General features: G+C 42.1%; 1 protein-coding gene across 2 annotated transcripts in view; it reads right to left on the reverse strand.

Moving 5' to 3' along the window:
• Positions 1–241: 241 nt before the first annotated feature.
• Positions 242–13,147, reverse strand: part of FAF1 (Fas associated factor 1) — a 218,339-nt gene continuing 205,433 nt past the window's right edge. For both annotated transcript variants that reach the window (XM_018552460.1, XM_018552459.1), the window contains exon 19: positions 242–784. In XM_018552460.1, the coding sequence (XP_018407962.1) occupies positions 701–784 (84 nt within the window). In that variant the 3' untranslated portion in view covers positions 242–700. The remainder of the gene's footprint in view (positions 785–13,147) is intronic.

A 13,147-nucleotide genomic window follows, 5' to 3' on the forward strand; every position in this document is an offset into this window, starting at 1 on the left:
TGAAATCCAATGAACGAACGGGGTGGGCTAATGACAGTAAGGTTGGACATTCTCTAGCCAGGAAATGAGGCAGGCTCTCTCTAACTTGCTGTAGATTCTAATGCACACTGTGAGAAGCCTAGAGTAAGCATTTTCAAAACAGGAAAGGGGCTTGTACAATTGTGCAAGATTGAAGGTTAGACTGTAGTTCAGCTTTAAATATTAATGTCAGCAGTTTATGTTTTGTAAAAGAAAAGAAGTTGCTGTGGCAGGTGAGGGAATTTAGAGGAAAGACTGATGTGGAAATGTATATAGGAGGCCAGACTCTAAGGCAAGAGTTAGACTAGCTGATTCCATGGCAAGAGGTAGCTCTAAAAATAACTTTTGGCAAATGAAGTCCAAAACGTCCTAAGCTTCATCAGAATAACTAATGAATAAGATATTTCAGAAGTGTCAGATCCTCTTTAATTGAACGACCTTTGGTGTAAGAATAGTGCATTCATTCAATCAGAAGCTGGATGACGGGCGATGTGTATTGTTTGACATTTGTATTGGGTGATCTCTTGCTCAGGTGGAATCTTTTCAACATGGCGTCTCTAAAGCTCTCTCTTCCAGGTGGTGCGGGCGCACTCCAGAAGCAGGGAGGTGGACAGAGAGTAGCGTTCCTTATCCCATAACGCAGAACCTTGTCGGCTGCCGGCACAGTCCGCTCTATGGACACTTATTCCTTGGCTTCCAGGAAAAGTGTTTCCTGAGGGTACAGCTTAAGTTCCATGAGAGATCTGCTGGGATCCAACTGCGTGATCTGGAAAAGAGCATCAGAAAAGGATATTCATCAGTGGAAACATTCAGGATCCAGTCATATTTATTTGTTTCACTAAAAATTGAAAAATAGTAAATGCAAGTAACAGCTCACTGAAGCAGAACTACGGCAAAACGCTAAATACACAGATGAGATAGATATACAGTAAGTCCCCTACATACAAACCTTGAAATTGCGAACTCTCAAAGACGCGAGAGTGCGTTCACTTGTCCAATCATGTAAGTTGATTCACGTGTCTGGTATACATTATCACATGCGTGATTCCTCTACAAGTGGTTGTGCTTTTCTGTATTTTACTGTACAGTACTGTATAGAGTACATTGGTACAATATCTTTATGTCAAGCTCAGGTTGTCCGGAAGCAAGCATAAAAGCAGCAGTGATGTAGCTGGGTACCTGGGCTAACTTTGTTGGACTTCTGAGCGTGCTCTCGGAACAGAACCCGTTCGTATCACCCGGACTTGCTGTACAGGAGTGGTTTTACTTCCAAAGTATATCTCTGTCCATCCAATGCTAAACTTGCACAGCCCTGCAACACAGCACAGCCTTCTCTGGCAGGGCAGAAAACCCAATTTCATTTTGCTGCGGTTAATTAATACAACTAGCCCTTGCCCCTTCCCCAGCCCATGACAGTGAAAGAAGCAGCAGACTGATGAGCTCTTTCTTCCTTATTTAAATTTATTTTAATCTGTTTAATATAACATTGCACTGTGGGTAAGGGCTGGTTCACACCATAGCGTTGTGCTAAAGGCATGGAACCTGTGCTACCATTCCCTGTTGCATATTTGCAGTCTCTGCACAATACACTGCACCCTAGTCGCACTGCATTCTGAATGGCACCCCAATGCACCTCCCCGGCGGCGTGTGTTACACTGCAATGCACAGTACTGCAAATAGTATGCACTGTGGTGTGGTGAAAAAAAATATGTATATATTTTTTTTCACATCATGGAACTACAATACATACTACTGCCCACCAGGAGGTCTGTTGGAGTGCCATTCACAATTAATGGCAAAAGATGGTTGAGAGCACTCTAACTGTATGGAGAAGAGAAGAAAAAAACTCACATTTTGGAATTTGCTGTGGTGTTTGGTCACGAAGGACTGATGTGGCTGGAACACATATGATATCACAGCAGGCTGAGGATGGCATCAGGGAGACATAAGGGGAGCAAGCCTGGAGGTGGTTATGCAAGGACTGTGGAGAGCCATAAGGAGACAGCTTTTTCTTTCTCTCACCACAATCCTAGGCTTGACAAAGAGGCAGTAGCCTCGAAACGCGTAGCGCTAACAACAGGAGCTCAGCCCCTACCACTCAGTCTGACGGACGCTTGACCGACTGGAGCCGAGCCCACCGCCACTGCGACCCGACAGTGACAGCTCCGCTACAGAGCGGCTCATCTCGCACAGCCGACGGGATTCAGAATGGCCAGCTGTCTCCTTACGGCTCTCCACAGTCCTTGCATAACCACCTCCAGGCTTGCTCCCCTTATGTCTCCCTGATGCCATCCTCAGCCTGCTGTGATATCATATGTGTTCCAGCCACATCAGTCCTTCGTGACCAAACACCACAGCAAATTCCAAAACGTGAGTTTTTTTCTTCTCTTCTGCATACAGTTAGAGCGCTCTCAACCATCTTTTGCCAAGTATCATTTTATACAGGGTCCCTCACCCTGCTTACATAGAGCTTGCACACTGTGTACTAAACTTACTGGATTTCCATTTTAATTAAATAAAAATTTTTTATTTTAAGAACTTTTTTTACCTCAAATTTTAAACGCTATTATAAAATAAAATTTCTGTTTTTAAATTTACTGTGGCCATCCCCAGACCAGTGGTGACCCCTTGTAGTGCGCTTTTCCATTTTTTCTTTGTTTTTAGTTATTCACAATTAATGGCAAGACAACGCACCAGCGCACTTAACATGTAGTGCATTGCTCTGTGTGATAGTGTACAGTAAACACTCGGATACCGTGGCTTTGGCACAACGCTATGGTGTGAATCAGCCCTTAGAAAAGCATGTTTTAATTTGATGATAATATGCAAACAAAATGTTTTAAAAGTGGGAGTTCCCTCTGCTCTGGTCTATAATGTAATGGAGGATGTGTGTATAGATCATGCCAGGAACTGGGATTGGCCAACATCTGCCCAGAAACAGAAAGGCATGTAGGTTTTGTAAGAAAAATAAAATAATCATTTTTTATTATTTCAATAACTCCTCCGAAAAGTTAAATTACTCTCTGCAAACAAAGCAGCAGAATCCAGCAGAACAACGTATGCAGTTGGGAATCAATGGCCTAATTAAGAAGACAGACTGTGTTTAGCAGGTTCTTCCCTCTTTGCTGTGTTATGTGGGTTTGTGGTTAAATGAGCAAACTGCGAAACTTAACCTTATATGTTGAAACAGCTGTCGAGAAGAGGCATGGAAGGTGAGACATGGCTACATGGCTGTGCAATTCCTAATCAACTACTGCTGCCTTTTAAAGTGGGGCTGTAGCACTAATGGCTGCCTCCAGATGGGGCTACAGCTAATTAGGGAGATGGAGAACCTCAGTCAGTCGTTGTAGTAATAATAATTTCACAGTGGCCTTTTCTCGTTCTCTTTTACACTTTGGAGATCTTAAAACAGTTTCAGGCAGAGGATTGTGGGTGTCATGCGAAGGGGTGGGACTGTTTATACCCTTGATTTCAGTTTGCCTTCTGTTCCCAATACACCCAGGGATTTGCCGATTTGCCAATGTTTACACCATTACCCAATTACTGAATATGCGGCTGCTGCATCTGTCAACAAACAGAGCTGTTGTCGCTTTGTTTTAGCGGCTCAAGCTCCCCCCCTCCTCCTCTGCGTATGGCTCATCGTTACGCTTAATTAGCATCCCATAACCTTCTGTACTGCCAAGCGTTCAAATCTGCTATCTGTAAACAGTTTATTTGCCACTACATCAGATTGGGAATGCATATTGCGTATAAAGGAATTGTTGAAACAAGGGGAAGTATTTAAAGAGGAACTGTCACAAAGTGTAGGCCGCCATTCTGCTTGCTGGCCCAACCTATGGCCCTTTGGTACTCGACACCAGCAGACAGTAGTTGGAGAGCAGATTTGTAAAGGGACTGTAATTACAATGGTATCTAAAAGTATCACGTAACGTCCTAAGTTTTTGCACCATCTCTTCAACCTGTAGAACGTCTGCAGGCTCTGACCATCTCCTGTAATAGCTATCGTAGCTTAAGAGTTTTCTGTGGCATTGCATATACTGAATATTATGTGCAGCCCCATGGTGACATCAGCTGAGGTCCCTTATTCATTGCAAGTTGAAAATGACTGATGTAAAAGATGTTGCTGATGAAAACTGGCTCAGCCTCAAAAATTTCAGTTTTTAAAGCATATCTCTGAAAGCTCCCCGCACTCTGGGACCGGGAGCAATGCAGATTACATCACTTTCGGTCCCATAGCTGTCATTGCTGGGTTCCTGAAGCACCAATATCGTGCAACATAAAAATTTGCAACCTCCCCCATTTCATTCTACAGAGTCTTGGCTCTCAGAAAATATATGTTTGGGGGTTTTAAGTAATTATAGGACTAAAATGTGGATAACATGTAAACGGGGAAAAAAAGGCCTCGGTCATGAAGGGGTTAAAGTGTATGTAAAGCCAAAACCTTTTTTTTTTTTACATAGAGTTAGGGAAAGTTAAAACACCGATCAGGTTGTTGTTTTTTGCCTCTATCCCACTGAGGAGATTTACCTTCTTTTTTGCATTAAGGAGACCCACAGGAAATAAGAGGGAATCTCCTTAAAGTGAATGTGATTCCCATCTTAGAGAGTTGTCAATGGAACAGTTGTCCTCATCAAAAGATTTCCTCTTGCCACTTGCTCAGGTTGAATCTTACAGACAACATTAATAACCTGACAAGGGGTCTAATCCTTACTGGCTCTATCCAAACTTAAAAATAGATCACTTACGTGAATGACAACCTGGCTGACCAATAGGAAGGCTAAAAAGTTTGTAGAGGCTTGGCAGGCCCAACTTTTACTGGAAAATTTATAAACTAATCTTTTATTGTTGAGTGCCTGAGTGGCAAAGAACCAAGCAAGAATGAGTCACAAGCATTGGTACATGGAAGTACCAAGTATTCAACTTTGCTCCTAGTGGTTGAATGAGGTGCAGGGAAGGTCAATCTGTGAGTTTAGAAAGGGTAGCTGTTAAGTGAGCCTGTTGCTTTGTCCCTGCATGACCAAAGCACACGTTCACTTTAAAGCCTACTTCAGGGGTACTGCAAAGGTTAACAGCTCGGTTATGTCTAGGGGACCTGCGTAGGACTTTGACTTATCTGATCCCTGCTCCCCCAGCAGTTGGTGCTCACCTCTCTCCCCTACACTTCAGCTTGTGGACTTTCCCTCAGTGTCCTCACCTGATCCCTGCTTTAGACATGATGATGTCAGCGGGCCTCTGACCACTAGGGAAGAGAAAAGGCCATGGGCAGTGGTCTTGAAACCTGCAGCAGTGGCATCAAATGAGTAGAAGTCCTTTACACATACCCCTAGACAAAAACGAGTAACTAAGCTTTGCAGTGCTCATGGAGAAAGTGTTAAAAGCTAAACTCCAGACAGAGTAACAAAAACATACCATTCAGTCTACTATTCATTAAAATGTTAGGTATAGTTTTATAAAAAAAAAACAAAAGAATAACATCATATATACCGTAGTAATGCTCTGCATAGCTGTACCCACAGTACAATGACACACTGAGGCAACCAGGGAACTATTAATTTGCACAGTACTGTCAGTCTAAACTGTAATTGTGCCGACAGGAAAGGAAAAGCCAGGGAGAACCTCATCCGTGTGCTACTGTTCTTTCACTTTTCAGTTACCAGAACCGGAGCTTTATTGCTTACCTGAAGGAGAAGAAAGATCTCAAACCTGGCTGATCTGCCTAGCAGGAGTGCATTGTTCACAACACTGGCTGAACCGCATTACAAATCAGTTAGCAGATAAAGTAGTTCACATATATGTATTACAACTGTGTATTTTTATGTTCACCTGGGGTTCAGCGCTGACAAACAGTTGGCTGGTGTAGCCGGGCTTAACCTGTTATAAGCCCCCTACACAAGGTCACAGTCACTCAGGTCTTTACATGTCTGCATGACCATGTGCAACAGAAGATCACCGATGATAAATTTGGAAGAAAATCCATTCCAGATGGAACACACATACAACCTTTGGAACAACCGTTGAGGCAACTTTAAAACTGCAACAAAACAGACTCCTACTAAATGTAAAAGTGAAAAACAGCAAGACACAAATCCGACACCCGTGTGGACCAACTCGTAACCAATTCTAAGGGGCCATGCGGGGCGTCTGCTCTCCTGGGTGTCACGAAATACTGCAAGGTCTCATTACGTCTTATTAATGCTATTCCTTATGGAAAGCGACAAGCTGAAAACATACGCCTTTTTAGGTAGCAATTACAACACAATAAAGAGGCATGTCGCAGGCAGCAGTTAGAGCAGCAAGCCACCAAACAGCTGTGATCTACTTTAATCAACAAATACAGGAGGGTCTGCACTTTGCTCACAATCATAGTTACATCTACGCTTGGTATCTACACAATGCGGAGCCTCTCATAATGCATTCAATGTAGTAGATCAGTGATTTCTGATTCTGATGAAGGGGATCCTGTGCGGCCCATGAAAAAGCTTGCATTTGGATGGCATTGTTTTGTCATTAAAATTGACTAATTTCACTTAACCAATGGTGTGCTGGTGACATCCTTGAAATCATTGTATACATGGTGCCGTCCGTGGTCACTGCGAGTACCCACCTGGATTCCACAGGTTAAACAGAAACCGGTGAGGAGTGCAGCAAGACACAGCTGCACATTGTATGTGAAGGTTCTCATTCATCCAGGTCATGGTATATCTGTAAGAAATAAGTCAAGGCAACTGGACTTGCTACCGTGTTTCCCCGAAAATAAGACACTGTCTTATATTATTTTTGGCTCAAAAAAACACACTAGGTCTTATTTTCGGGGTAGGTCTTATTTTTTCTTTTTAATGTACAACAATCCACACTTATTCATGTACAACAGTCTATATGTATTAATGTACAAAAATATGGTGATCAGGGCAATCAGGGGTGCCGTACCTTTCCAAGAGTCGGCGCTATAGAGGAGGCATCGGCTTATACGGTTCTGCTCCCTCCGGTGCCGACTTGCTTCCTCTAGAGCTGGCTTCGTTGGCACCGCTGATTCTCTCCTGCCTCTCTTCAAGTTCCCCCTTATGCCACCACCGGCCTTGGGAATGGTCACAACTAGGTCTTATTTTTGGGGTAGGTCTTATATTTTAGCAATTCCCCAAAATAGTACTAGGTCTTATTTTAGGGGTAGGTCTTATTTTTGGGGAAACAGGGTATATTGCTGATGTATATGGATAACCAGTGAAATGTCTTCAAGAAAAATACAGTAAGTCCAGTGGCCTTGACTTATTTCTTACAGATACAGCTGTACATTGCTTAAATGTAGATCAGAACACCAAGTAGGAAAATGCAGCAATGGGTCACCGAAGTTCTAATCAAGGCTTACGTTTTAAAACTGGAAAAGGGAAATATTACAGCACCTTAGGGTTTACCATACAGGTTATAATCAGATCATACAATCAACTTTAGATTTACAAATACTATGTAATATGACAACCTACCGAGTACATCCAACCAATTCGTATCCAATCAGGCCGGCCCTTGGACTATACAATTGTTGGTAAATCTGAAGGAGGTAGTACAATCAGACTAGAACAAATGTGGTGAGCTGTAGAGTTCAGTATGCCAGATTAAAAATAATTTTTAATATTTAGTAAATTGATATTTCATTATAAAAAGGAAAATTATTGCTTATATTTGTGAATAAATTTTTTTCCATCGTTATATAGTGCCCTTTTTCTTAAAGTATATAGGACTATCTCCCCTGCTGAAATACAGTCATCAAGGGCTGCAACAACTAATCAACATAATCGATTATTCAAAAAGTTGTCAACTTTTTCAATCATCGATTAATCGGCTTCTGATTAGTTGGCCCTGTTCACGGCTCCACACACGCTGCGCGCCGCACCTCCTCCCCACCTCACGCTCACCACTGCCAGACCCGCCCGCATCCACGCTCCACACGCCGCACTTCCTCTCCGCTTCACGCTCACCGCCCGCCGGTGAGCAGGCATGGGAGGATGACAGGCCCAATAGACAGGCCCAATCTCAGAAGCAAGTTGCTGGAAGAATGCTCAGGTAAGCCTGCACTTTCCCACACATGGTGCTCTATAATGTATTGCTGGGATTTGTTGTTTTCCTATATAGCTGGTGGTATTCTGCATTGCGCTGTTTAGAGGACTACAAATCCCAGCAATAATACATTATACAGTGCAATGCAGAATACCGCCAGCTATATTGTACTATTGCTGGGATTTGTTGTATTCCTCTATAGCTGGTGGTATTCTGCATTGTGCTGTATAATGTACTATTGCTGGGTTTACTAGGTCTTATTTTTGGGGTAGGTCTTATATTTTAGCAATTCCCCAAAATAGTACTAGGTCTTATTTTAGGGGTAGGTCTTATTTTTGGGGAAACAGGGTATATTGCTGATGTATATGGATAACCAGTGAAATGTCTTCAAGAAAAATACAGTAAGTCCAGTGGCCTTGACTTATTTCTTACAGATACAGCTGTACATTGCTTAAATGTAGATCAGAACACCAAGTAGGAAAATGCAGCAATGGGTCACCGAAGTTCTAATCAAGGCTTACGTTTTAAAACTGGAAAAGGGAAATATTACAGCACCTTAGGGTTTACCATACAGGTTATAATCAGATCATACAATCAACTTTAGATTTACAAATACTATGTAATATGACAACCTACCGAGTACATCCAACCAATTCGTATCCAATCAGGCCGGCCCTTGGACTATACAATTGTTGGTAAATCTGAAGGAGGTAGTACAATCAGACTAGAACAAATGTGGTGAGCTGTAGAGTTCAGTATGCCAGATTAAAAATAATTTTTAATATTTAGTAAATTGATATTTCATTATAAAAAGGAAAATTATTGCTTATATTTGTGAATAAATTTTTTTCCATCGTTATATAGTGCCCTTTTTCTTAAAGTATATAGGACTATCTCCCCTGCTGAAATACAGTCATCAAGGGCTGCAACAACTAATCAACATAATCGATTATTCAAAAAGTTGTCAACTTTTTCAATCATCGATTAATCGGCTTCTGATTAGTTGGCCCTGTTCACGGCTCCACACACGCTGCGCGCCGCACCTCCTCCCCACCTCACGCTCACCACTGCCAGACCCGCCCGCATCCACGCTCCACACGCCGCACTTCCTCTCCGCTTCACGCTCACCGCCCGCCGGTGAGCAGGCATGGGAGGATGACAGGCCCAATAGACAGGCCCAATCTCAGAAGCAAGTTGCTGGAAGAATGCTCAGGTAAGCCTGCACTTTCCCACACATGGTGCTCTATAATGTATTGCTGGGATTTGTTGTTTTCCTATATAGCTGGTGGTATTCTGCATTGCGCTGTTTAGAGGACTACAAATCCCAGCAATAATACATTATACAGTGCAATGCAGAATACCGCCAGCTATATTGTACTATTGCTGGGATTTGTTGTATTCCTCTATAGCTGGTGGTATTCTGCATTGTGCTGTATAATGTACTATTGCTGGGTTTTGTAGTCCTCTATAGCCGGTGCCATTCTGCATTTATTGCTGTATAAGTATACACTTCATTTTACTATATTGCACACCACACTTTTTTTCTTCTTTTTTACCTCCACTGCTCCAAGCTTGCTTCTGTGATGGACTACAATCTCAATACAAACTAGTAGTCCATCCCTGGAGCCATTTTTTAAAATGTACTTTATTTTTAAAAATCCGATTAACCGATTAATCGAACTTAATAATCGGCTAACTAATCGATTTTGAAAATAATCGTTAGCTGCAGCTCTACAGTCATCGTCGTCCCCAACTCCCCCTCTCCCTATCATAAAAAGGGTATGTCCTGTGGTACAGCACAGAGCTCAGGCAGGTAACAACACTGCCTGTGGTGTCTGCTCACTACAGAAAGATTGGAACTGGATTTCTGGTAGGATGAACAGATAAGATGTACTGCTTATTTGTTCAATTTTGTAAAAATTTTGCCCAGATTTGCGCATTAAGGCGTGTCATTAAAGAATTATGTGATTACTAGCTAACGTCATGACGACAATATGAAAAGCCATCCAAAGAATGAAACCGCCTCTAGTGGCCACAACTCCGCAAAAACGGGTCAGTCACACAGCTTTGCAAAGCAAGAACTCCTAAGATAAATGGTAATAATTTATTACAGCGTGGTTTAGAATACAAAGGCAAAGCATTTTTTTTTCTTGCATATTTTTGTAAAGGTTTTATATGCGACATATGAAAAAGCCAGGGGAAATCTAAATATTTATGCATATAAAGGGCCCAGGAAGGCAATATATTCATACTTCTGCAAACAGTCAGCAAGTAAGGTGCACATATGGCGCTCTGCTTATCCAGCACCTGCACAGATGCAGCAGACTGACAATAAATTGAATATTTGTACTGAGTAGATATTTGCAGCGCAGGTATTAAATTAACCGAAATTGCCATATGCTGCAGTAACGGATGCCCAATACGCTCATCTTATCAAATTAATTTAGTGACTGTGAAGTTTGCCAGACTGCAAAAGTGGAAATAAAAGAAGATTTGCTTATCTGGTAAAATAAACAAGTTCATGAAAAACCTAATGAAGCTTGGGGGTCTTTAGCTTGTCTCAAAGTTAGGTGGAAAGTTAAAATTAAACTGGTCTCTTCACTTAGGTACAGCGTAGGTTCTGGCTGGGAGCCGCCTGTGCTCCATAGAAAGCATGGACGGTGGGCAGTCTAGGGGCGGGCACAGAAGCATGACAGCTGTTGGATTGTAATAATGTTTTATGGCGACGTCAGAGGTGTGCGGCACTTCCTTCGCACTTGACCAAATCTTATGGTCCAGATTTGGGCCTATACAATAAACTTTTGTTTGGCGACAGTGGAAATTATTATTACATGACTACAGATAAAAGTCGATGAGATCTCTCGGAGGACTAGTTTTTGTACCATGTTCACCAGAGCGGCATTCTCTATTCCGCATGACCAACACTGGAGTAGATAAGAACATGGATTAGTCGATTACTTCCCATACATTGGCCGATTATCTTCAATTAGCCTAAGATGACCTACTTAGGCCAATAATTGAGCCACGTTGATTTAAACTGCTTAATGTTTGACATCTGGATCAATGAAACACAGAAGCTGAATAACACTGCACAAAGCCCCTGATTCATCTTATCATTGGCCATCAACTGGCCTTGGGTGCCAGTTATAGCTACATAGTTCTATCATTACGGGTTTACTTGAAAGCAACCTTGTCAGGTATAGAAGAGTTGTTCAGGCAAGATATCTCTGTAAAAGAATTGTACATTCCTATCTCTGATGCTTACTGTACCACTGGACACCACACCGTTTCTAAGAAATAGTCCTGGACGGTCTGTTGGGAAACAGCCGCTTACGGGAGTGTCTAGGAATGTATCCTGTAATGACGTAGAGGTGACCTGGAGGAACCAGTGAGCACTGCAGGGGACACAGGAAATCAACACTGCAAGAAGGGTCAGTTTAACGGTGGACTTCTGTGATGATGGGAGAGTCGGACCACTGCGTACAGTCTTCTCCAGCACATCCCAAAGATTATCAATGGGGTTTAGGTCTGGACTCTGTGGTAGCCGATCCATGTGTGAAAATATGTCTCATGCTCCCTGAACCACTCTTTTACAATTAGAATATGCCCGTGCCATCAAGAAAGGAAAAATCCATTGATAGAACAACCTGATCATTCAGTATATTCAGATAAGCAGCTGACCTCATTGTTTGGGCACATAACTTCGCTGAACCTTTACCTGACCTGAAGCAACCCCAGATCATAACACGGTTGGCACATGCTTGTACAGTAGGCTCTAGACGTGATGGATGCATCACTTCATCCACCTCTCTTCTTACCCCGATGCGCCCATCACTATGGAACATGATCTTTTCCCATTGCTCCAGAGTCCAATCTTTATGCTCCCTAGCAAATTAAAGCCTTCTTTCCCGATTACCCTCACTGATAAGTGGTTTTCTTAAGGCTACACAGCTGTTTAGGGTCTGTTCACACGACGTCCGTTTTCTATGCTGACCTGATCCGTACGCTGCTGCACTAAAAATGCATCCCAATGTATCCCTATGTGCTTTATGGGCTACAGTTCTCACGTGCGCAGTCCGTTCAGGTTACGACAGAAGAAAATACTGCATGTCACATTTTGTCCGGTCAGGAAACGGTCCGGAAACGCAAAACGCGTCAAAAACGCACAGCACTGCAGCTAACATACAGACAGCCCCACTCCAGCAAAAAAAAAAATTAAAAACTGGAACGCATCAAAAACACATAGCACCGCGTCTGCAGATCCGGACCTGAAAATCATGTGAACAGGCCCTTAGTCCCAATCTCTTGAGTTCTCTCTGCACTGTGTGTGTGGAAATGCTTTTACTTTCACTATTAAACATAGCCTGTTGATAGCATTTATCTACTGTTGATCTTTTATGATTTGATTTCAACCAAGGTTTAAGTGATTTCCAATCATGATAATTTAAGTAATGTAAGTAATGTAAGACCACACCGACACTATCCTGACAGGATTCAATAATGCATTGCACTGCTCTTAACCCAATTTTAGTAGTTTCAACAATCTCTTGATTCAGTTTTTTTTGCCTAATGCAGGCAAATAATTTGACCCTTCTGAAACGGAGTTACATCATTTCCACCACCACAGGATATGTCTTCTGACATAGAAGTGAGAAGCTACTTACTGCTTCAGCTAGGGTTAAATAACATATTAATCACTGCAGTAATTATGCAATGGAAGGCTCTTACCCATTTGCTTAGCTAATTCCAGGAAGTGACTCTTTTTTTTAGTGTGAGTGTGTGTATATATATATATACACATGTATATATATGTATGCATATATACACACACACACAATTATATACCGGTATATGGGCTAAAGTTCTCATGTGCGCAGTCAGTTCAGGTTACGACAGAAGAAAATACTGCATGTCACATTTTGCTTCTGACCTGAAGAAAAGAGGTTCACTCTCGAAAGCTTGTCTTTTATATATTTTGTTAGTCCAATAAAAAAGGTATCATTGCACACTGCAATACTGCATTTTTGTCTTTTTTGACATCTTGTCTACTGGACTAATACGGCTTACCCATTTATATTGC

Source organism: Nanorana parkeri, unplaced genomic scaffold (assembly GCF_000935625.1).
Source record: "Nanorana parkeri isolate BGI_ZX_2015 unplaced genomic scaffold, ASM93562v1 scaffold89, whole genome shotgun sequence".
Classification (NCBI taxonomy): domain Eukaryota; kingdom Metazoa; phylum Chordata; class Amphibia; order Anura; family Dicroglossidae; genus Nanorana; species Nanorana parkeri.